This window comes from Trachinotus anak, unplaced genomic scaffold, assembly GCF_046630095.1.
Source record: "Trachinotus anak isolate AG129_WGS33_773 ecotype Australia unplaced genomic scaffold, CSIRO_AGI_Tana_v1 ptg000007l, whole genome shotgun sequence".
Classification (NCBI taxonomy): Eukaryota; Metazoa; Chordata; class Actinopteri; order Carangiformes; family Carangidae; genus Trachinotus; species Trachinotus anak.
The window spans coordinates 20,238,586-20,264,193 of NW_027273858.1; the positions used below are offsets into that span (position 1 = coordinate 20,238,586).

General features: G+C 41.1%; 1 protein-coding gene across 3 annotated transcripts in view; it reads left to right on the forward strand.

Annotated features, from left to right (window-relative positions):
* Positions 1 to 25,608, forward strand: part of LOC139623233 (adhesion G protein-coupled receptor A1) — a 163,718-nt gene that overhangs the window by 45,727 nt on the left and 92,383 nt on the right. For all 3 annotated transcript variants that reach the window (XM_071481287.1, XM_071481288.1, XM_071481289.1), the window contains exons 8-12: positions 7,379 to 7,543; positions 10,918 to 11,137; positions 11,616 to 11,765; positions 12,739 to 12,900; positions 13,243 to 13,476. In XM_071481287.1, the coding sequence (XP_071337388.1) occupies positions 7,379 to 7,543; positions 10,918 to 11,137; positions 11,616 to 11,765; positions 12,739 to 12,900; positions 13,243 to 13,476 (931 nt within the window). The remainder of the gene's footprint in view (positions 1 to 7,378; positions 7,544 to 10,917; positions 11,138 to 11,615; positions 11,766 to 12,738; positions 12,901 to 13,242; positions 13,477 to 25,608) is intronic.

Below are 25,608 nucleotides of genomic sequence, written 5' to 3' on the forward strand. Positions count from 1 at the left end.
ACTGTAACAGCCATGACATTATGAAATAGGTTTTTTTTGTTTTGTCATTTTTTTGCAGTATCATATTTCTTTTCCTGCTTCCTCCCACTTTGACACTGTGCACTGAGTCATTAAAGGATCTCATTTGGTGGCGCAGGTGGGCCGATAAGCTGATCCGTTTACATAGCTCACAGTGAGCAGCAAGAAAAAACCCAGGCCCCATGAGGCCTGATGGTTGTGCGATGTGGGCCAGACTCCTGCTGAGTAATGGTGTCAGGCCAAACTCCCAGTGTCAGCTATGCTAGCAGCAGCAGTGGGACCAGCCTGTGATTCATGTTTCATTAATCAAACATTTTAGAGCCCTGCAGCTAACTGGAGCAGACACTTTGGATGTATCTTTCTTAATCCTCTCCATTTTTAATCAGGCTAATCTTGCACAAAATGAAGAACCTGGTTTGGAAATATTACTGAAAGCAGAGGGAAAAGGAAAATGTCTCTGGCTGCCTCTCCCTTTGTGTCTCTGCTGCTGATCACTCCAAAGCTTTCTTTTTGTTATTCTTATCTCTGCTCCTGCTCATAAACATTAACTTTAATTTCTTTAAAGTCAAGCCACATATCTTTCCTCTTTTATTGCATTCTATTGTGTTTTCTTTAAATCCCTCCCTGTTAACACTTTTTGCTGTTTTTCCTGTTTTCCTGTCTTGAATTGAGCTTTTGTGCAGCATCAGTTGCTAAGGACACGGAATTTGATTATGTCTACACATATACAGTTTTACCTCCGGGTTCATCACTTTACTGCTTGCCAGTTTCAGTCAATGAAGAAAAACATAAGCTCTTAGTTGTGTTGGATGAAGTTCAATAAGAATAAAGTGAAGTGTAAATTATTAACAGTCAACATAACAGCCTGTGTAGAGTGATGGATACAGTGGGTAAAGATGAGGAGCTTGTTTAAAATGGATGCTGCTACAGTGGGAATAGTATGGTCATTAAATCAGATTACACCACCGTGTCTGTCAGTTTACATACTGAATATGCATGTGTGTGTGTTTACATGCAGAATGTATTCCTCCTCTTTGCATCTGAGTGTTCAAGAAAACAGTTGAGGCTTAGGTTCAGAAATACACATTTCTAAGCAAAGCTGTCTCAAGCTTTGATAAAATACAAATTCACAAACTGTAACCAGTAGGCCTGCGTTTTACTTGCAACTTTACAGTCACGAAAGCAACATTATGTAAACAAATTGTTAAATATCAGCGCTTGAACATAAATGTTCCTAATGAGTCCTTTGGGAGCTGCTCCACAATGGTGCAGTGTTACCGTGGATGTAGGTCAGTGCTTTGTGTATGACTTATGTGTGCCCCTGCCCCACTGCTTTCCACATACTGGAGCAATTTCTTTATATGATCGTAATGTGAGGATGACCTTTTTTCTGAAAACTGGCCCGGCTGCTGGACGGCCTCCTCTGCTCTCCTTGTTTTGTCTGGGTGCAGCAGGTCGCTGGGGACGTTTGTGATGAGGCTGCAGGAGAATGAGCCTTCAGCAGTGAAGTTCTCATCTCAGAGGCAAGCGGTGGGAGACAGAGGGCGAGGCGGGCGGCCGGGTGTGGATGTGTGTTGGAGTGGGGTGGGGGATGAGGGGGCGGGGGTTATTTCCCTGTGTAATTCCCAGCATTCAGACAGTTGGCCCACGTTCAGCAATGATGTAACTGTCCTCTGTCCAGACTATTCATGCTTACAGAGGACAAATGCAGTAGCTCTGTCCCACACACTTGTGTGTGGTCTTGGGGGCTTATATTTATTGCCGAGGCTTTAGTTGTTAATATACAAATGAATGAGGTTAGGTATAGATGTGTAGCAAATGAAATTAAATCTACAACATCATGTGCCTACTAAAAACACTTCTGATGATTCAAAATACTAGATACCCAGTTAACTGTTATCTTTGTGAAACTCAGTTCACATCTCAACAAACAGTTAAGGGACAGTGGAACTTGTATTGTTGTGGATTTTCTGCTGACACACTGGATAAAGACACAGAAACAAAAACACAGACACTGATTGATTCGACAATTAATAAAAGATTATTAATGATCAATAAGGGGACAGGACCCACTCAAACCGGATGAGCAAAATCATTCCTTTTCCCAACTATACAGAGTCAGGCTAATCTTTTTACAGAACGACAAACAAGGGACAAAGAAATTAACACAGATTGGTTGATTACATATCAGCTTATAATTACAACCAACATCAAAAACCCATAGGATATCCATATACATGTCTACTACCTATATGTCCTAAAACACTAGAAGCCTAAAGTTACACAAAGACTCAAACCATGTGCAGCTCTTGACCTCTTCGAGGAGAACAGTGGACTTCTTCAATGAATAACAAAAGCATATTCATTTCTAATCATAATCAGTATAGTATTAGTAGTAAGAGAATGAGTAGTCATGAGTATGAGTTGTCAGCTAATGATTTTACATTTTGATATTAAAATTGATAAGCCAACCATTTAATCTTCTATCACTTTCACAGTATCTTTAGTCTGTGTGTGCCTTTCCAAAAATGGCAGATAAATAATCTGTTTTATCATGTGACAGTGCTGTGGATAAAACTAGATTTCAGGGGAGCTTCATTGTCTGATGACAATAATAAACAGGTGGTTAAGCTTAGGGAACAATTGTCATCATTATTTCAAAAAGGTTCCTGTGTCTGTTTTGCTGACCCTCCTGCCTACGCAGACTGTGGCTCTGTAATATCACCTGACTTCCTCCTTTGTTCCTGTCATACTAATGTCACATCATAATGTAACGAGACATTTTTGTCACATAGCTCGCAGCAAAGCAAACTGAATAGTTACTGAGGTAAATACGTTGCAGGTGACACGAGCAACGGAAACGTGTCCGTGTGTTTCCAGCACATATCAGACAGGTTCATCAAACTTCCAGGTCATTTTTTGGTGTCTTGTTTGTAAGCTCCATGTAGCCCCAACCTAGTGGTGTCTATGGTGAAAAAACATGTCCACTAACTCTATGTTTATTTAATCTATTGGAGTCTATAGAGGAAGGTGTTGAATGCTCAACTCTGCATTGCTAGATCAATAAGCAAATGGGGAAATCTACAGTAAGTGTAACATGGAAAACTAGTGTTTCCTGCCAGTTTCATTGTCCTGTGCCAAAGATTTTATTAAACAGAGTCTGAAGGGTAGTCCATGAATTACTGTGGCCCCCATGTAATACTAGTCCTGTGCAAATAGAGTCTGATAAGCATGACTAACAGATTTGGTCTTTCACATCACCTTCCAATATGTTATCTATATTATCTGTTTAGATTAGGGTTTTAGACAGTGCATGTCCTCACTGTGGTTTGTTATATAACTACAGAGAACGGCCGATCCCTAGACTGGGCCCAGAGGGTTTCAATCTGAAGCCCATCCACACTTTAAACGCAACTTGTGTCCTGTGGAAGAGGGAGGATGTTGTTTTAAAGGGGGGGGAAGTGGAGAAAGAGACGTAGAGAGGGAGAGAGGGAGTGAAAGAGCGTGTGATATTGTGTGAGACAGAATAAGTGTGTGAAGGAGAGGTAAAGGTTTGGGTTACAGTTCAGAATCTCTCCATAAACTAAATGTTTAAATAAAGTTAACACACAGACGCCATCACAGTCATGTTGGAGTGACTCATTCCTACAGTGAGATTCAGTGAAGCATGTAGCCAGCATTCCTACAGTGTGTAGAAATCTGTCTTAATGACAATACTTCAGAAGACTGCTACCAAACTATTAAATGACTGGTGCAAAAAAAAAAAAAAAAAAATCCTGTGAAACCAGCTAAAAATGCCCAGAAGAGCTTTTTGGACAACTGAAAATATACTTATGCACATGTAAAAACCTTCACATGTATTCACAGACAGTCTCACACACACACACACACACACACACACACACACACACTTGCTCTCTAGCCCAGAATGTCATCATCTCAGTCAAGCGTTCAAATCTGATTTAGGGCCTTTTAGAAAAGCAATCAGAAAAGAGAGCTTTAGTGGAACACAGAAGATGAAATCAGGACTTATTATATTCGTTTTCATAACTCGCCCACAGAAAGTCATTGGAGCAAAGTCATGGGTCCGTTTGGTGCAGAGAGCGCTCTGATTTCTGTTTGCCTTCTCTCCCTAAACAAACAGTGGAGCAGCGGAGATGAATTCACAGCAGAGCACAATGTGCTGTGATTTGGAAACGTTAAAGTATCTTACTGTATTACCCCTCTGGTGGAGTCAGGTCATTAGAGCTAATTGCTACTCCAGACTGACATTTGACTAATGAACTCTAATTTTTGCATTCATCCTTGCATTTGTTTGCATTAATGCTTTGTATAATAGATTATACTGAGATAAGTCCCACTTTTAATCCAGTCTTGTGTCTGTTTCAGGTGCATTCACACCTCAGCTGTTTGTTTCCTGTTTCTGTTACTTGTTTTAGCCTTTGACTCCACCGAGTTATGCTTGGTGAGAGTACTTCATTGCAGTTTATTGTTTAACTAGCAACCATTAAAAGAATCAGGAGGACATATCTTTGGTCTTTGTTGTTTACCTTTTCAGGAACTCCCCTCAGTATAAAATACAATGAACCTAGTGGGATATCAATATTCATTATTCGTTTGACCTCCTCTTTTATGTTCTGCCAGAATCCCATAAAATATGAGAACGATCCACTATCATTCCAGCATTCCTCCAGCACAGAGCTGTTGAGGGGCCTTTATCAAGCATTGACACTATTGCTGGCCTTTGAAATAACCTACTTTTCAACTTCCTGCTCTGTCTAGGAAAGATTATCAATGTTTTTATGGTGGCCAGCACATAAATCTTTCCATATCTTGCCTTCAATAATTCTGAGCTTCCATATTTCTTTTGCATAAAAAGTGTCTTCTGCTAAGTCAGTTAATGATGTTTTATGTGAAAGATCGCACTGAATAACACACTAATGAAATATTTCCACATTGTCCTGTTTGTCGGGTTTCTTTGAACCATATTCCAGTCTGACTTTTCACAAAGTGCCTTAAAGCACTTGCTATAATATGTTAAAGGATGACTCTTTCTTCTTTCTCCCCTGTTTGTTGTTAATAACGACTTGGGCTGAAACTAATGATTATTTTCACTATCAGTTAATCTGACAATTACGTCATCAATTGATCGATTAATAATTTTCTGTATAAAATATTACATAACTGAAATATTTTCCAGAGCTTAAATGAAACTTAGCAGGAAATCCTCACATTTCAAGAAGCTAGAGCGAGACAATGTTTAGTATTTTTGCATTTTGAATGAGCTATTTGTAAGTTTTGCTATTGCTACATAGTGTTAGCATTAACAGCTGTTTACTTAGCAGTCAAGAAGAAACATTCCTTTACTAACCAGGAGCTGTCTCCAGAGGTGGAAAGCAAGGCCAACGTTAACTCTTGTCTCTGTCACATCTTTTCTTCTGCTGAAGTTAGCATGCTAACCAGCTAGCCCCAGTCCGTCTCTTCACTTTCTGGTAGCAACTATATAGCATCACTATAGCCTCCAGTCTGCCCTGAAGACGTAGTGCTGCTCATTAGGGCGTATTATAGCCTCTTGTCTTAAATGCAACGATGGTTGAAGCTCTTGTAAAGTGGCAATCACCACCACCCTCACCATGCGAGAAACTATTTTGGTGGCGGAGACAATTTACAAATATTCCCTTTAAAAATGAGTGGAACTATCCATCAGGTATCAAAATTGATGAATTTCCCACCGGTTAATATATTAATGGAATAATAATTTCAGATTTTTTTCATAACACAGGGTTTAGTGGCAGTCTGGAATAGTAATGCTTATAATCAGTTATTTCTTTGTGACATCTTTGCGACACGAGAACATTAATATACACCTCAGACCCAGTAAAGTGCAGCATGACATGTTGTTAGTCTCCGGGATTTAATTTCCACATTTCCCTCTGACGCAGACACCAAAATGCCAGATCAATGAGGAAGATGTCAGTCAATAATACTTCATCCACTGGTGAGCAACAATTCTTTTGGCGCTAGGCAAATGAGCCACACTACTGGTGTGAAAGCAACTTACATTCATTTAATAGAAGAAGAGAAATAAGTCCTAATATATATGTTATTACTTTCAAACTGATTGTTGTGCCTTGGCTCTCTCTGTGTGGAATATGCATATTCATGTGGTTTGGATGCTCCAGTTTGTTTACACACTCCAAACACATGCAGTTAAGGTGAATTATAAACCTTGAATTCAAGGCCAGGAGGTGTGAATGTGTTTGGGTTTGTGCGTCAGTCCTGTGATCGTGTTCCACTGCCTTTCACAACATGCATGCTTGGCTGAAGGACCAAAAGCATTATACTACTAGTAAGAATATTGAGACCAAAAGGGGCAAAGGAGAGAGAGAAGCAGACAGAATGAAGACATTTAATGTCTCTGAATAAATATTTCCCTCACATCCTCTAAGAAACGTTTTCTGGGATTACAGCTTCTCCACATCAGAGCCGCTCAGCCGCTAATCATCTTTACTCTGGAAGATTTCACTTTCGTGTCCAGTCTGTCACTTATCATTTTAATGTCAACTGTCACACATTCCCATTTGTGCAGCATTGTTCCCTAAGTTGCATTTAAAACTTTATACAGTGGTGTACTGTGACTTGTATTATGAATGCACACAGCTTAATTAAATCACTCTTGAGTACACACAAAGCAAAGTGTATATTTGACTACAACTGGATTGTATTTGGAAATTAAACAGTTGGCATTTCTCACAGAGGTAGTATATCCATGGTGATAATGCCCGTTGCTTAGCAATCTCTGCCGGCTTTACTCCTTTTTTTCATAAGGAGTAAAATCCAAGATTAGTCGCCTTGGCAAATGGCCTGCATTGGCTCTTTGTCACTGTTTCACCATCTTTTGTTTAATCAGACGTTTTCCATTGAGATAGGAATCGCTGTGACAAACTAGGAAAGATAAGCATGAGTAATGATCATCTTAACTCCCAGCCAACATTTTAAGCCACTGCATACTCATACATGCACAAAGGTCTCTTCAATAAATTAGATTTCATGAAGCAGACACATGCACGCGCATATTCCCACTGACTGCAGAATCCTCAAGATGTTGCCCTAAACTTAACCCCTTTGCTGTAGGACTAACTTTAATCCTCAAACTAATCCAAAAAATAATCCAAACCATTTTAAAATCAAGTCCTAACACAAACCTAATCCTAAAACTACATTCAGCCCCAGACCTAAGGCCACATCCTGATCCAGTTCCCTGTACGAACCTTTTAAAGACATTTGATGCTCAGAGGAACAAGTTCACCAACACACGGACGCACAGTCACAGTTTAACGCCTCCGTTCTCCTCCTCCAGCGAGGTCATCCTCTCCAACATCGACGTCGGCATCGCTGGCATCTGGGAGTGCCTGGTGACCAGTTCCCGTGGCAACACTTCTCAGCAAATGGAGATAGTTGTTCTGGAGACGTCTGCACCGTACTGTCCCACTGACAGAGTCACCAACAACAAGGGCGACTTTAGGTGAGTCACCTCACAGTGGTCATGCATCATACGGCTGCTCGACCATGTGTGGTCAAACACTGTCAGCTCTGTCATGTCCATCAGGACTGAAAGGAATAGTTCGACATTTTGGGACATGTGCTTGTTTGCTTTCTTGCTTTGAGTTAAATGAGGAGATTAATACCACTTGCATGCCTGTACAGTAAATATAAAGCTACCTCCAGTTTAACTTAGCACAAAGACTGGAAACAGGGTAACAAAATTTGTCACCTACCAGTTACGCCTGTGTGGTCTTACTATCAAAATAACATCACGATTGTTTCAAACTTTTACCTCTATTACAGTTAATGAACGATTAGTTTGGCACTTGTTGGTCTCTCTCTCTTTTTTGAGCCATGCACTCTTCATATTCAGCAATGTATCTATGTCCATTCACCACTGTCTGGTAGTCATGACTGAATCAGTCAGGAGGCGAGGCAGGTGTCTGCATCACCGTTTCCAAAAGTCTAAACGGATTTTTCAAACTAAGATGGTGCCAGCAGTGTTTTCCAAAGTCTGTTTTAGGTCTTCGAAAACTCTGCCTTAGTGTGGACGCCAAACGACAACATAGCATGTATTTTAAAACTAAAACAAGTTAGTGTGGACGGTATCTATTGTCACCCATATCACCAGCTTCTTTTTGAGTGAACGCGGACTAGCGTTGCTTGGAGGCATGTGACTGAACACAAGATATTATTATTTTAAGGGGACAGTTCATGAACACACACATTGGGGAAAGTATTAACCAAATTAGCTGACATGAGCAAGATTAAGGTGGTGAGAGGCTCTAAATTTAGGGTTAGGGTTATACTTTTTGGTTCATTGCCCAGCCCTAGTGCCAGCACCTCTGTAGCTGATGACAACACAATGTGACAGTATCACAATATCTGGTTTGTTTAAGCTGCACAGAAACTAAACTGTAAAACTAGTTTCATGGGGTTAATGTGTGGTTAGTCACTGCATCTGGCAGGTACATAACCCCCCTGAAAAGCACTGTGTAAATTTTACAGGTCTGTTTTGGTATAAATTAAACAAATGAAATATAATGTGTTAATTAGTGAGGTGTTTGAGGTGTTAGGAGGGTTTTTAGTTGCAGAACCTCTGCACCTGTGACCCCCAGACACTGGGCTACCTGTATCCCCGTTTCCAGTCATGCTAAAATAAGCTAACTGCCCCCTGGGGAAAGCTTCATATCTGTAGAGAGATGATAGGTGTATTTACCAAAATGTTCTCTTTCACCAGGTAAAAAATAACTAAGGTTATATAAATAAACCATAGCCTTGAATCTTAAGTGTACTTCTTGTTTACCTTTTAGTTCTGTGTAATTAGCAGTAATGGGCAGTAATTACTGGTTTTCAGAGCTGATACCAGGCAAAATAATAGTTTAACCTCTCTATAATTTAATTCGCCAGAAATTTTACCAATTACAGAGTCTACTGTATAAAAATTAATACCGTAATCAGAGCGCTCACTCTTTGGTATTATCTCTCCACGTACAGTGCAGTGGAGGTATTCCGGTGGCAACATGCTGGTTTTTGTTCCACCTGAGACAAATCTGCCACACCTGGTCTGCATTGCACCAGGCTCATTAACCACAAAAGACCAGAACTAAGACCACACAGTGGAGCCTGGACAGTTGATATATTTTAATAATAATTGGACGTGTGATATGAAAACTCTCAAAAACATTACAGCACTATGTAGTCCAGCTTTACGGCAAGACTATAAAAAAAGAGAGCACATATTCCTATTCCTATTCCTATGAGGTTTCATATAAAAAGAAGAGCAAAGACAAAACATCTCCTCGCCCTCCATCACTCCTCTTTTTTCCCTGTTCTCCACTCTGTGTTACCACCTTGAAACCTTGCAGTTGTACACACACACACACACACACTCACATCCTCCACCCCTCCTGCCCCGTGGGCGTGCTGTTGTCGTGTACTCTCCTTACCAGCTGCTGTACTTTACAGCCTACCTCTAGCGCAGCAAGCACAGCGGCTTTGTTTCTGCTGGAGCACTGGAGTAATGGGCTGGAAAATGAGCCCACTTTTTTGTTGAGGGCGAAATTAACGCCATTTATTACTAAGTAGCTGCTGCTGCTGCAACAATGTGGATGGAGAGAGAGAGGGGGAAGAATAGAGGACGTGGTGTGGAGCACAGGGGTGTCAGGTCTCACAGACCACTGGCCTCCTGCTCCTTTATTTTCATTTAGATGAAGTCAAAAGTGTTGTTACATTAAGTGTTACTTCAGCTAACTTTGTCAAGAAGGATTTTCATGTTGCCTTAAGGAGAAATAACCAGGACACATAAGACATGTTTCTCTCCTGATTGTAGACAAATTGAAACTCTTTTCCAAGGCTGCAGGAGGCAGAAAAAAAGACCTTTAATCTACAACAGCGACAAGAAACAAAACCTGGAGTCATTTTATTACCAGGGAAATGGAAACTAATGTAGTCGACTGTGATTGTTTGGCTGACTTTTTACACTCAAATGAGCTTTATTTTACTGAAACACTAACCGGCGTTACCCATGAAATGAACATTTTAAAATCACCCGGGCCTCTATCACAGGTTGGTCAGTAGAGCAGCTCCAGGAATTGGCTCTTGATGACATTATTGAGGAAGTCTCATTTCTTGCTTCAGAGGAGACTTCACTGAACTTTGCATGGCCACATGAACAACACTTCTAATTACTGTTTTAGGCTGAAAAAGGAACAGCTTTCTGTTTCAAATATACATCATTCTCTAACATTTGTGGTGCACATTTGACTTAGTATTGCGCCTTTACACAGCTGTGGGACTCGCCAGAGGCAGATTAAAAAGAAAATGGTCAACATCAAAACACCAGATGTCAACGTATCCTCACTTTTAGACTTTAGTGTTGGTCAAACTCCACACATGATGCATTTCAATTGTCTTTCACCTTCCAGCCCATTTTGTTACAAAGCTTTCTGTTTAAACTAACCATGAAGATATCATCTGAGTTATTTTCTCACCTTTTTTTTCTCCACAGCCACAGAAGACATTATACTGCTCCTTTAAGTATATTCTGCCATTAAAAAGAAAAAAAAGTTTAGCTTCATTGTGCACAAAGTGGAAAGACAAGAAAACTGATTAATAAAGTTAGTAAATAAAGTTAATTAAGTCAGAAGTCATTAATAAGGCAGCACATTGTTTCACAATCAAGTATCAGAATCTGGAAGTCTTCTGCAAAAATAATTACAGCTAGCTGTAAATCAAATATGCAAATTAATAATTTGCTAAGTACAGGGAGTATTAGATTGCCATCTGGTGCAATGAGTGTGAATTCTTACATTCACTTCAGTCCTGATCATCTGGAGATGTGTCATGTGGCAGGTGGCCAAAGACTCTCGCCGGGATCCTGGCCTTCCTGCCCTGCGCTCCTGCCACATTTGGCTCCGCCCCCCACCCCTCTGGCACTGCTCCTCACCCCTCCAGCCAGAGGGAGAAGAAGGCATGGCGGCGCTGCGACCGGGCTGGACGGTGGGCCGAGGAGGACTACACCCAGTGTCCGTATGCCAGTGAACTGACCCGTGTGCTGCATGAGCTCAACCAGGTATCAGTGCTGAGAAAACAAACTGGATTCATTCACTGATTTTAAATCGGTGTTTTTTTTTCACTGTCATGAAATCAGCTCTGCTTTTGAAAGTTTACTATGATGTTTGACATGTTGACTTTCACATATTTGCCAGCCTACTCAGACAAACTGCAAGATTTAATAACTACATATTCCAAGAATACAGTATCTAATATCTGCACTGATTTATTTGTAGCCTGCAGGTATTTGCAGATCTGTGCATGTATGCCTTTATATACATAATCCAAAGTGACTGACTTCATTCTGCATTACTCCTGGGATTCTTACCACATTAAAGGAATCATGTTCACAAAACTACATGCATGACATGAAATAGCATTACATTCATTTATTATTTATTACATGTTGTCAGAGCTGTTTTATGTTATGTCTCTGCTGAATTGTGATGATGGCCTGTGTGATCATCTGCTTTGAATATTGTTCCTTTTTATTCCAGATAACTATTAACACCACCAACGCTCAGCCTTTAGGCCAACAGTTAGTGGCCTTCACCAGCAGGGCGGCGCACTTCACTGACGTCATGGACGTCATCTTTGTCACGCATCTGGTGGAGAGACTGACGAGGCTGGTGGAGAAGCGCAGAGATGTAAGAGTGAATACACAGAGATGCACCACAGCCTGTTTGCACCGTATCATGTGACTAAATCCAAGCGTGACAAAATAAAGGAACAGTTTCCTTTGAAGCAGTCTGATGCTATTACTCCCATTCTGACATTCCAGTTCATTCTCACAGCATATACCTCCTAGTTTTCAGAAAGCAATGCTTTAGTGTTGCCTTAAAGCATGAGGTTTATCAGAAAAACCTTTGACTGAAACAAGGGTTTCTTAAGTTTGATTGAGCAAACAGAAAAGGACACTTGAGTGAGAGCTCAAAAAGACATGGCAACACGCTGTCGTTCCGGCTTCAATCCTTCAATCGATTCCAGACAGCTCACCTCACATGCTTTCCTCTTGCCCATGGTGGCGATGGACCTGAATGACAATTATGGTTATGAAGATGCATCTCTTCTTGGGCAAGCCACGTTTTTACCTTGAGTAAACTTCCCTTCAGTCTCTGGCCAGAGGCTTTACGTAACGCTTGAGGTCAGGCTGTGTGAGGGGAAGGGTGAGCTTAGTCAGTGAAAAGAATCAATATTAGCTCTCACTTGTCCAATTAGTCATCATAGGTCACTCTGGAGGTGATATTATGAGGAGATACTTTGCGTTTTATCATTCCTAAGACAATGGTGGGGAGACCACCCTCATTCATCCCATAAAGAGCACTCAAATGAAGCAACAATGAGGAGTACAGTAAGTAAATAGCAAACTGCCATCTCAAGGAAGTGATTATGCCCCATTGGAGCTGCTAATCTAAATTAAATCTCCTATAATGAATGAAGCCACCGTTGCCTCCCTCACAGTTCTGACTGGAGATTATAAATGCGCCTGTTGTTACAGATATGATTGATGTGCATGATGAATCTGCCTCGTGGAGCATGCGTGTGTGTGTGTGTGTGTGTGTGTGTGTGTAGTTGTGAACATGCATCCATTTGCATACATGTCTGCTTGTGTTTCTGCAGCTGGGGGACTATATATCAGACATAGCCAGCAACATGATGCTAGTGGAGGAGCACATCTTGTGGATGGCCCAGAACGAGGCCAGGGCGTGCACTCGCATCGTCCAGTGTGTGGAGCGTATTGCTGACCTGGCACTGACCGGAGACAATCAGGCCATTTCTAAGGTATGGCTGGACGACCAAACAGTAACACCCACACTCACAGCCACAGTCTGTCAGGGCAGGAGTTGATTATTTGACTGACTGTCCCGCAGCTTTACCTTTTTTCTTGAGGTGTAGAATAATGAGAAGTTAATTTGGCTGGAGCAGATAGCTAGAGTAAGGCAAGAGAAAGATAAATTGCTTCCTCTCTTTGTTTCGTCTTGCTTCCGTCTATTTTTTCCCTCTGCTGTCACTTGGGATAAAAACATGTGCTAAATGACTAATATAAAAATCCATACCCTCCCCTCTCTTCTGCCACCCTCCAACCCCGCCACTCCTAATCTGTGCGCCCCCCCCCCCCCCCAGGTATCTGCTAACATAGCTCTGGAGGCCTTTCTGATCCGGCCATCTAACTTCCTTGGTCTGTCCTGCACGGCACTCCAGCGGCCCCCCTCATCCGCCCCCTCCCCCCTCCCTGACAGCCACTACCACGCTGACAAGGGCGCAGGCAGAGAGCGTGATGCCGTGGGGGAATCGTGGCTCAACTTTAAATGCCACACTGTCAACAACAGCGGCTCACCGGCCAGTCAGCTCAGCAAGGTAAGGGCGCAAGTTAATAAATGGTGTGAAACTTTCTAAAATATGCTATTCTGCTCTTTTATTCACCTGTGTTGGCAAAATCCAGCAGATCCAGCCTGAGGTCAGGGAATGGCGTTTTTTTTTTTTCTCACTCTCAGCAGGGTTTTTTTAAAGGCCACACACTTTTGTATTTCTTGACACTGCTCAAATGCAGGGATGAGAGAAGAAGGACAGGAGAAGTTCTAACAGCTTTTGAGAAAGAATAAAATATGAGCTTGGGAGTACAGCTTGTACAGTGGCTCGTGGGCACAATAAAATGAATTTTCTAACACCACACGGTTGAAGCTTGTGAGAAGGATTACCACCTGCCCTTAAGTCTCTTGTTGCCTATTTGTCCCGGCAAGATGACACCTTGTTTGGGTTTCTTGGCATGCCATAGATCAGCTGGTGATAGGTGGGGTTGTAGTGGAGGTAGGGCCTGCAAATAGGACGGTAATTTGGGAGTCTATGAATGTGGGCCACTCCCCTGTGATGGATAAGATGGCCTTGCATAGCTGGCACTTTATATCAGCAGCGGGCCCACCGTGGCTCCAGTTGTGGCTGTCCCAAATGACAAATACCACATCAACAGATCAGAGGCACTGTGCAGGCAACTCACTGGGCTCACCTCACACTGCCGCGGCTAGTTTCTGCAACATCTGAACAATTTGGACCCTCTAGCTATTCAGTCTGCAGTCCGCTGAATTCATCAGTGTGCGTGTGAGTGAGTACGCTGTCTGTGTATGTTAGTGTGTATCAGTGGGTGTGTGTTTATCTTTCAATCTGCTGGCTTATTTCATTTCCCCCATCTTCTTCTTCTCTGGTGAGATGGTGTCACGTCTCTGTGGTTTTGCTGGCAATTATAGCACTTATTTCTACCTCCGGGCTATGTGGAGCATGCGTGCATGTGTATACGTATGTTTTATGTATTTGCGGAAGATGAATGAGGTCAGCTGTATCATGGGGACAATACCGCAGATGAGCAGAAAAAAAACAAACAAAAACATGTTGATTTCTCTGTGCTGAAGCTGGATTATTGGACCAAGTCCTCAAGTCTTCTCACTCTATGTGAGTGGCACATACTGTATGAGCATGAAACCCCCTGTATGCTGGATTACACTTATCACAGTAAATGTGAGATGATGTGTTGGCGTGTGGTGCACTCCAAAGCTTCTCATTGTTGCTAAGAGGCTTCTGTCTGGCCTCTTCATTATTGTAATTTGGGGGTTTTTGCCATTAAATATGTGACCAAAACGAAATATTTCATTCTGCACAAATGTCATGTTTCTGTGTGAAATTTTTCTGGCATCTCAATGCAGTTGAAACTGACTTTCTCCCAAACACACTCAGTCTCCACTTGTTTGTTAAGACAGCAAATCAGCCATTGCCATACTCTGCAACAGCATGAGGATATATTTAGTGATATCACTTGGCACAAATAAGAGCCATTATGGTCATGGTTGGTCTCTAATGAATAGCTGAGTTTTGTTTTTGGGTCCAAGTTGGTAAAATGTGGACATTTGTTAAGCTCTTAGTGTGAGGCAAAAATTCTCTTTCTCTGTCCTTTTTATTGGCAGCAACCAGTAAACAAATGGATCAGGTCGGCGTTCAGCGAGATATCAAATAAGTGTTGCAATGTACAAAACAGGAGCAATAGGCAGGAATGACTACAAGCCACTTGCTGAAACATTTATCTAGAATGCATTGAGTCATTTTACTTGAAGAGATAGTTCAGGTTATTTGATGTGGGGTTGTTTGAGGTAGTCATTCAGAGTCAGTGTCACCTTTAAAAGATGCCCACCGAAACAATCCAATATCCACTCAGCTGACCTGTGTAATACAATGTGAGCTGTAGGTGTGCTTGTGCATAGGAGCACGGTAGTTCAGCGGTGCTACATTTTAGATTTCAAACGGATATTGTGTTTCACTGGGCGTCTTTTAAAAGTGTCTAAAATCAGTTTTTTCTGCTGGCCCTGTGCACAGCAGCACATCACTCTGCTAGTGTGCCGGTGATCTTTGCTGCCTCTCCTAACTGGTAGCGCACTGATCTGAATCTACTGCAGGTAACACACTGACTATGCATGACTGCCTCACACAACCCCATGTCAAACAACCTTTAACCTGGTAGTGCCAGAGAAAGCAGTTCTTTGGATGCCTCATAGTGCTATGAAGATAAACCAGCAATTACCTAGTAGATGTTAGTAAATGATAGAGGTGACTGCGAGATGCTGTACACCACTATACTGTACGCTTATTTCAGCAGCTCCTCACAACAAGAGGAAGGAATTCAGCCTTGAAGAACAGATGGTATAAGGGAGTCGGGTTCTATAACAAGCTATTGAACTCAATCCAGGACACGAGGAGAGTTGTTATTAACAGTGGATTTTGTTAACATCTCAATAATAGTCCTTTTTTAAGTAAATTACATTGTGTATGTGAGATCAGAGGAAACTGGCAATGGTCAAACCAGCTGTGCGGATGGAGCCCTGCTTAAAGCTCAATGGCTTTTGCTTCACTGCATTAGATTAATTTCTCAGTGAAGTTGAGAAATCATAACTCAAGCACTTATTCAGTTAACACTTGTGTCCATCACACATAATTCATGAACTCTATGATTGACTTTGCATGCACTGATGCTGCCTGTAAATACTTTTTTCTCTCCAGCTCTGGAAGCAAGAAAGCAACAGGTTAATATCAGAGGTTCTCCATTATGTAAAAAAATAAGTATGTGCAAGTATGTGTAATTGCTTCTCCAGACAATCACTTATTTCCCGACTTTATCACCTCTATCACCAGTATTAAGCAGTGCTATTATGTATACATTACTGACTTAAGACTGTGATGGGGATTATTACTGTATCACTGGCTAGCTGGTATGAAGAAATCATGATAATAGAAGGGCAGCAGTACATTAGAGGCTGTAGCCATACTGTATCTCCATTAAGATAATCTTGATTTAACAAGGCTAAGAACATCACATAATAAATGAAGTGGCCAATTTACTGCCTCAGTCTGGGGGAGTGCTTGTAGGTGGAGAGAGGGTCACACACATTCAATTTCAATGCTTTATTAGATTATTGTCTCGGTATGATGAAGACCATATATTGTACATAGAGATATGTGAACTTAAGATGATGATACTTTCAAAAGATCAGTCCTGAATAAAAAGACATCATTGGGAGAAATCTTTGTAACCACTGTCTGTGTTCAAATTTTAGCAAGAGTGCTGCTGTTATTTAGCATTTTGGCATTTTAATCAGGAAATCTTGTTTTTAAGACTTGATGTATGTGGATAATGTTTTAGAAACAAATCTCAAAAAAGTCTGTTTTTTTGGCATGGAGATGAAGAAGTGTAACATTTCCACCTCATTTAGCATGCAGAATGAACACAGCTTGTCGTCCCTGGGCGATTCACACTGTCACACCTCACGAGCTGCCCACTTTCACAGCTCCTGCTCCTCTGGAACAGTTGTGGGGTGAGGAGCAGCGCCCTGCATGAGAGCACTTTAATGGTAATTGTTGAGGGACTTGAACAGCCTATAAAATGGCTCTAATCTATTCAAACTATCACCGCCCTGCAACAATATATTAAAATTTCTAGCCCCACTCCCTCTCTACCTTTTTCAGGGCTTGTGGGAAAGACTTACTGATCATGTTGTTGTGAGACTTCATGTGTGTTTGCAGGCCTGTGTGGTGACTTCATTTCAATCAGGAAAGAAATTGAAAGAAGGGTTTAAAGAGCTATTAAATGAATTTATTTGGCATCGTGTATACAACAGGAAAAATTAAAGGGATATGAGAGGAGTCTTTGGTGATTATTATTTAGCTATCATTTAACAGGGATAGTCACGGCATGAGTCATACAGAAATCCTCCAGCGGAGTCTAGACACTGGTGGTGTTGAGAGAGAGAGAGACAGACTCGCTGAAGATCTGTGTGGATGTGATGTTGAGTGGGACTGCTGATAATCTCAGTAGAAAGACCCGATGGACGGCTGGTCCTGACGGAAACTGGAGGTGTGAGGGTGGAGGCTGGTTGCATTGATCTGACTCTGAAAGAAAAACAGAAAATGGACAGCTTTAAATTTTGACAGCAATGAGATGATTGGCTCACAGGAGGGTTTTGGTTGAACTGAGAAGCAGCTTTACATGACTTGAAGTTGGCTTTGTTTTACCATTTTCAGTCTCTGTTGCCCACATCTCTCCATCCATGATCTTACCCAGACACTGCACTTTTTTCCTCCTGGTTTGGCCTTTGCAGCGTAAATGTCATTCATCACCAGCACAAGCTGCTGGTCACCATCCATGTTTGTTTTGATACAGGAACATGCAGCAGCAACATTTGCTGTTCTTGTAGGATTTGCAGGGGTTACAGCAACTCGGTCACTGTGTTGTCTAGTTTATGTATTCATTCATAAGGTAAGCTACACCTCCCTGCCTCTGAATGACTAAACATTCTGTGCAAGGAGGTGGAAACAGCCTAAATGTGTTTGTCCAACAAGACACTGATGTGATGTTTGCTGCAACCCAGCAGGTACATCAGTGTGATGTCAGAAAGATGTTGGACTTTTTCAACGTCAGAGAGACGTCAAATCCCAACACTGGTTAATTAACACTGTGATGTTTAGCAGATGTTGGGTTTTGCTCATGACCTGAATGTCTGTATTTTATATGTCAAGATGAAGTTGGCATGAGACATTTGGAAGACATTGGCTTTCAGTTACTTAACTACACAACTTAAAACCAACAAAATACTGTATTGACGTCAGCTGTAGTCAGTATTCTACGTCACATTGACGTTGGCATTGGACTAGGTACGGCTTTAAACAGTATTAAACAAGCTCTGGGGCTAAATAATTAAAAGACCATAGTATCAATAAGCTTCAACATTGTTGGTTCTACTCTCAGTAGGGTTTGCGTTAGCTGTGTTTCTGATCAACACACGAATCTATGATGCATTTTCACTATTCCCAATCCAGAAGAGAGATCTCTCTGCCTCAGCGCTGGTGTGCAAGAGGCGGAGGCAGCTGTCTCTCACACACTGTAACACTAACACACACACACACACACACACACACACACACACACACACACACCTCTTGGCGACAATGAGAGAAATAAACGTTAAAAAGTGTGGCTGAATTTCTGTGGAGACGCCGACTATGCTCGCCGCCACAAGTGCAACAATTTTCATGGCTTTTACATGTCAGGACAGAAGCAGAATCTGTCAAAACATCTAGTGAAGGTCCATCACACACAAGTGCAGAAATGCACAGTTTTTGACTGCCTTTGTCATCGTTCATCTGTTGTTGCCCCAGGTATGTTATGTATGCCAGCATCCTGGAGCCCACACAAGGAGTTAACTAGATAATATGAACATGGGATATCGATTAAAGTAACCATCAGTCAGCTGATTGATATGTGTACCGTATTTTCCGCACTATAGGGCGCACTGGATTATAAGGCGCACTGTCAATGAATGGTCTATTTTCAAACTTTTTTCATATATAAGGCGCACCGGACTATAAGGCGCATTAAGCGAAACAAAACAGTCAGATAAGTCAGTCAGACTTTATTAAACGCGTTCACAATAACTCCCAACCTTGTTCAGTTGTAACACGTAAAAAAAGCACAGTCTGATACCGCTAAATCAAACGTTAGCGTATTCACAATAACTCCTTATAGGTCCTTGTACACACACACTGTAATATTATGGTGAAGCACAGCATGTATTACTCCGCGACGCTCCTGACTACGGTAGCCGTAATGCTGCAAGTGGTGCGGCTTTGTAGTTTACCAAAGTCGTACTAAAACATTTTGACAGAGCGCCGTGAGCGCCGTGTACCACACAAAATCGCTTCGAGGTCAGTAAGCACAACCAGAATTAATCCATATATAAGGCGCTCCGGATTATAAGGCGCACTGTCGTTTTTTGAGAAAATTAAAGGCTTTTAAGTGCGCCTTATAGTCCGGAAAATACGGTATGTCTGAAATGGTCAGAGCATCATCTGGACTGTCATTAAAAAATTCACAGTTTCAGTTTCAGATCACTCAGGGGAGGATCAGGGCTGAACAAGTAATCGAAATATAATTGAAATTGCAATATGGCCAAGTGCAGTATCCAAATCACAGGAGCTGCAGTTTGTTTTGTTTTTTTTTTGATAAAAGTAAAATGTGTCACAAAATCAAAAATCACATCATCATAATATATATATATTTTTTTGTGAAAGTGAAATGCAAAAACAGTCATTCCAACTGATATCATGACTCATATCGCAATCACAATATCTGCCAAAATAATCACAGTATGCATATCGCTCAGCCCCGGGGGAATTAGTGATGGGGACTGCAGGCAAACCACCACACAGTAAAAATACTGTAAAAAGATGTTTAAAAGCCCGGTGGTAAATTGTTGTTTATTGCATTTGTTTTATATTCCATCATCACAAAAATCTGTCTTTAATAGTGATTTGTTCAAAACAAGTAATACTGTTGGAGTTTACAGTACTTATGAGAAAATAAGGCTATGTTGATTCTGTTCTTAATTTGTTAATTGTTTTCCTCTTAAAAAAGAACTGAACCGATAAGAGTACAGTTAAAGTACCGGATCAATAAGCAGTATATCATAATACTGTTTAAATCATCTGACATTGCAACCTATATTCAGCCAAACATCAACATGTAACAACGTTGGTGGGCAGCCACGTGCCTGCAGGGCATGTGTGACAACCACACACAGCTGCATGGATGTATATTTTATTTTAATCTGGAACACACATCAAATCAGATTCTGAGGCTCGAGGCCTTATATAATCTTATATATGAAGGCTCAAAGCATCAAGTGCAGGTGTTGCCATGACAATAAGTAAACCGCACATCATTCAGCTGAGACAAATGTTAAGGGTGAAATACAGCAATCAGAAGAAAAGCAAAATACACCAACTAGTGTTTAAAAGATACATCAAGTCAAAACTGTGATTTAGACGTAGCAGCAGATAAAAATCTGATGTGTGTAAAAGAAAAGGAACAGTATGAGCAGCAACTCTGGGTAGAGAGTATATGTCTGTTATGTGAAAGCAGCCATCTTTTTTCCCACCAGGAGTGTGAACTTTGTGCAAGCTAAATACATTTGGTAGATCAGGAGCACAAAATGCACACACACACACACACACACACACACACACACACACACACACACACACACACACACACACACACACATACACACACACACACACACACACACACACACACACACACACACACACACACTTGCTCACTCCCCTATGACTCATCAGTCAGCCTGTCTAACACTGCTCAGTTTAACAGCGCACTGTGAAGACTGCAAGAGACACCCAGCACCACAGCTTGTTACTGAGCAAAGACACAAACAGGCAGTAAAGGACTAATCTGGAAGAAATTCTGGGTTGGCATCACATATGTAATCAGCAATTCTCCTCCAACCCAAGCTGTTTTAGATTTGGCAGTGAGTCAAGTTTAATGCAGTAGTTTTATTTCTTCTTTTTTTATCATTTTGTCAGATTATGTATGTTGGCATATTAGCTCATTGTCGAATAGTTTGTCAAATCATTGTGTTTTTTCTAAGCGCACATACAGTACAGTAAGTCTGTGTAAGTAATATTAGCTCACATGTCTTCACTTACCTGCAAAGTCTTACAACAGAACCCTGGTACCAGTTTCTTATTAGCAAGAACAGTAGCACACAAACCTTTTGAAAAGGGGCTTTATAAGTGATTAATAGTCTAGCTCCTAAAAACCCACAGACTTCCCCATAAACCTCTTTTCCAGGCTGTTCCCTCCGTCCTCATGCAGCTGACTGATTGGCTGAGTGATCTGCTCTCCGTCTCACTCTGGCAGAAGCTCCACAACGTTTAGAGCCATTTTGGGTCCAACTGGACTAAGACACACAGCATATGGCCCTGCTGCGCCAACACCTTGCCAGAAAGTGGCGTAATAAAACACAGCCTTACAACAGCGGTGCCTTACATAATGCACTCTGGTGGAGAAGCGTACACCTCCTGATTGATTTTCTGTGTTTACACATATACATTTTTTGTAAATGTTTTCAGATTGTAATGGAGGAAGGTCAAAATAAAAAAGGATGTTCTCATCCTGGGTTTAACATGAGCATTAATGATTAAATACTACATAATAGTTTTCCTGTTGTACTTGTAGAGATGTACTGTATGTATGACGAGAGGAATTCTTCTCCAGGGGTGTCAACAGAATCTATAAACCACACAGGTACTTTGTCGCTGTCTGTCAGCCCACAAATAAACACCCGGTTTCCCAGGTATTTCATTTTACTTTCTAGACCTTAGAGTAGTTTAGATGTTCCACCCTGAAAACACATTCGAATTTACTGAAGCAACTGGTATTATGGAAATTGGTCTGACAACTTCACTCAGTAGTTGGATAAATTTAGTCAGATTTATGTGACAAGAGACGAGAGTCCAGCACCGTTTCTATTCAGGCACATTCTGGATAATCTGTTATTTAAAACAAGACTAACACAGCGTCTGCACAGAAGGCGTAGCACTCTGAGCCCAAAACAAAATTGTAAGTAAAATGGAAACACAAAATATAGCTAAGGCTGTGTGCAGATATTTGGCCATAAACCAAAGTAGTGGACAGTCTTTTGTAAGATTTTCCATGGACATCGGTAACAAACATCACAACAGTCCATTCTATAGTTGCTTGGAAGTTTCTGGCCCACAGCGGTGGACTGACCAACTGACTGTCCAACATTTCCATTGCCACACGCTACTAACATGGCAAGGCAAACATTATTTTCTGTATATTTGTTTTGTAAGACATTAATTAGAAAAGCTCTATTGATCTGGTAGATGCCCCTATTGAGTCTTGCTGTGAGGCGGACAAATAAATCAATCCTCAATCATTACCCATTTGCCATGCATATCTGAATAAGTGTGCACGCTCAGATCGTGCCTGAATGTCGGCGTGACCTGTTTATCTCTTTAACTGGGTTTGGTGAACTAGGTGGAGCGAACATTTTTATACTTGAGATTTGCATGTTTTTTAACCTTGTACACCAAACAAAAAACATATTTTTTTCTGCTCAGATTCCCAACAGAATTTTATTTTCACATCTCTGTGTGTATCTCTCCCAGATATTAATGTTACTGCATTGCAAAGATGGATTATATGAAAATGAAAACAGTCACCGGCTCACTGAGTTGCATTTGATCACAGGCAAAATTCATATCTGGCACATACTGTTTCAAATGTCTGCTTAACACCTAATTGGTACAGATAAATCTGAAATAGCGAATGCTTTGTTTATTGATCGTTTCCAAAAAATCATCCAAAAGCGTACGCTGCCTTCTGTCTTCCCCCCTCATCTCCACACACAGAAAGGTGGCTGTGACACATTGCTTCAAATATTTGTGAACAAAATCTTGTAGATGTTGGATTAGATGAAAGGTTGTGTATTTTTAGGTGACTGACAGGGTTCACACTGTGATTATGGTACAATTGCAAAGGTTGTATTAGTTGGATTATTCAAAATAGTCTAACATTGTGCTTTTTCATGAATGTTAGACGCCTGAAGAGTTAAACTAATTTGGAATTCAAACTATCTATTTTTGTCTGCAATCAATAACAGAGACAATAAGGTGATAGACTATTAAAAAAATGGCCAGTGGCTAATTCTTGACTCCAGTTAGGGCGGTTGTGGCTCAGGAGGTAGAGCGTGTCGTCCACTAATCATAAGGCCGGTGGTTTGATCCCAAGCTCCTCCAGTCCATGTCGAAGTGTCCTTGAACCCCAATATCCCTCTGATGGCTGTTCTGTCAGTGTATGAGTGTGTGTATAGTGGAAGCGCTCCCTGGGTAGAAAGAAATCGCTGTATTAATGAGTGAATGTGGCTTGTAGTGTAAAGCTCTTTGAGTGTTCCAAAAGACTAGAGAAGAGCTATGTAAGTGAAGTCCATTTCCATTTACCAGTTGCTTGCAGCAGAGATGAACATTTTGTAACTGGTCAATTTAACCCAACACAATTGCTGGTGTTTGTCTTTTTTAAATGAATATGTCACTGTTAAACTGTGGGTAAAGATAGAGACAATCAGGCTTAGCTAAAAAGCTTGGAGCTAGTGCTATTAACCAATAAAATAATTAGCTATAAAATTAGTAGCTATTTACCACACAAAATGGCTTTCAGGTGTGTTTGAGATTTGATGTTTTTGATGAATTTGGATGTCCAATGTGCTTAATGGGAGAAGAAAGAATTTGAAATTAGCTATGTAGCTGTAGTCAGGCTGCTAACTTGTGGGTCTGGGGGATAGATGTTTAGGAAATGCGAGGGTAGAGCTGGAGAAACCTCAGGTAAGAGTGAGAGATGTTGCTGAATGTGAGACAGAAACAGAGAAATGAAACTGCTCAGCATTTTAAAACCTCCAGCCAAACATTATGAGACAAACTCCTTCCTGTTTAGCTAGATGCTGCTTATCAAGACTGGAAGTAGGAATTCTGAGGTACATGTTTTATGATGTTTACAATGGAAAGCAAGAAGAAAGATACTTAAATGAACAACCACTCATTTTTAATTTGACCACATTGGTTGGCAGATGACCATGGTATAAGCAGTAGTCCACTCTCCAAGTTGTACTGTCCATAGATTCTGTGCATGTTAACCACCCAATGTGAAGCCTCTGCCTCTTCCTCTACAAACATTAGAGTACTTTAAGAAAAGAATAAAATCTAAATCTAAAAATCATATCATTTTGTGTTACATAAATGTGCTCACTACTTCTTTCCCTTCCTGTTTATGGTCCTGACTCCCAGGTTGGGAACCACTTCATCAGCTGGCTTTGAGCGTATTGACATCCATCAGTCATAAAATTCTTCCTGGCAGACTTAAACCTGACTCTCAATTTTTATACATAAAAAAACCCAAAAACATTTGTCAGCCAAAACAAAATCTTTAAATCTGCAATTAAAATGAGCTTTTGAAAAAAAAAAAAAAATGTTTTGACTGTGTGACCTTTAGTTGGTATCACACGGTTTAATACCACGGTGTCACTTTGTTTGGAACAGATTTGGAACTAATTATCCCTAAGTTACACAAACATATGGCATCTTATGCTATTTCCCAAGTCAGTGGGCATTATCCTTGAACTGAGTTGCAGAATGTTTGGTTCATTGAGGATGACAGGGGACAATATTTACCACTTTAGATCTCCCTCTTCCTTGTCATTGACAGGTAATTAGTGGAAGCCTTTAGGCTGAACGGGTGAAGTAACCCCCCCCCGATAGCCTCTCTCTGCTCCACAGAGCTCCACTGCTTTTTAATTACAACCGCCCGGTTCTGCATGGGTGTGTGTTTGTTTGTTTGTTTTTTTAAGGGGAGCGTGTGTGGATGCGTATGTGGACATGTTTGTGCTTTTTGGTGTGAGGGTGTGTTTGGATATGTGTGTGTGTGTGTGTTTGTTAGCCATCCTCCAGGTTAAGACTCTATCTGGGGACACTGGTGTAGAAGAATAGAGCCGGGGGCTGGCGCACAGTAAACGGATTCTCTGTGTCAGCACAGGCATCTAAGGCAACCAAATATGACCCAGTTTGTCCCGATTCAGTAAACATGGAGCTTTGTGAATGTGAATGCTTAATGTCCTGATAATTCGCGTCTAATTGGAATATGTTAGGGCTGTGTTGTGTACAGTTCTCTAATAAGCAATGGAGGATTTAAAGTACTTAACTCCAACATGAATTGCACAAGGACTCTTCATTAGCTCGTTGACCTGCGTCTCTGTGAGGAGGGGAATGCAGATTGAGCAAATCTTCCCTCCATTTTTGACATGCAAATGACTGGAGGTTAATTGTATGTGTGTTGAACTGCAGTTAAGTATCGAAGTCAAATGGCAATGAGCATTAACACTGGATGGATATTAAGGTTTTATTAGCTCATGTTACGCTTCATAAGGAAGAGTGGGTGTGTTGTGCATATTTGCCATCTTGGGTGGGTGGGTGTTTAAATCTGAGATGCATATTTGTGTGTGTGTCTTTACAGGTGAATATACACTCAGCTGGCAGTTTATTAGGTACGCCTGGCTGAAACTATTGCAGTCTAATACAACAGTC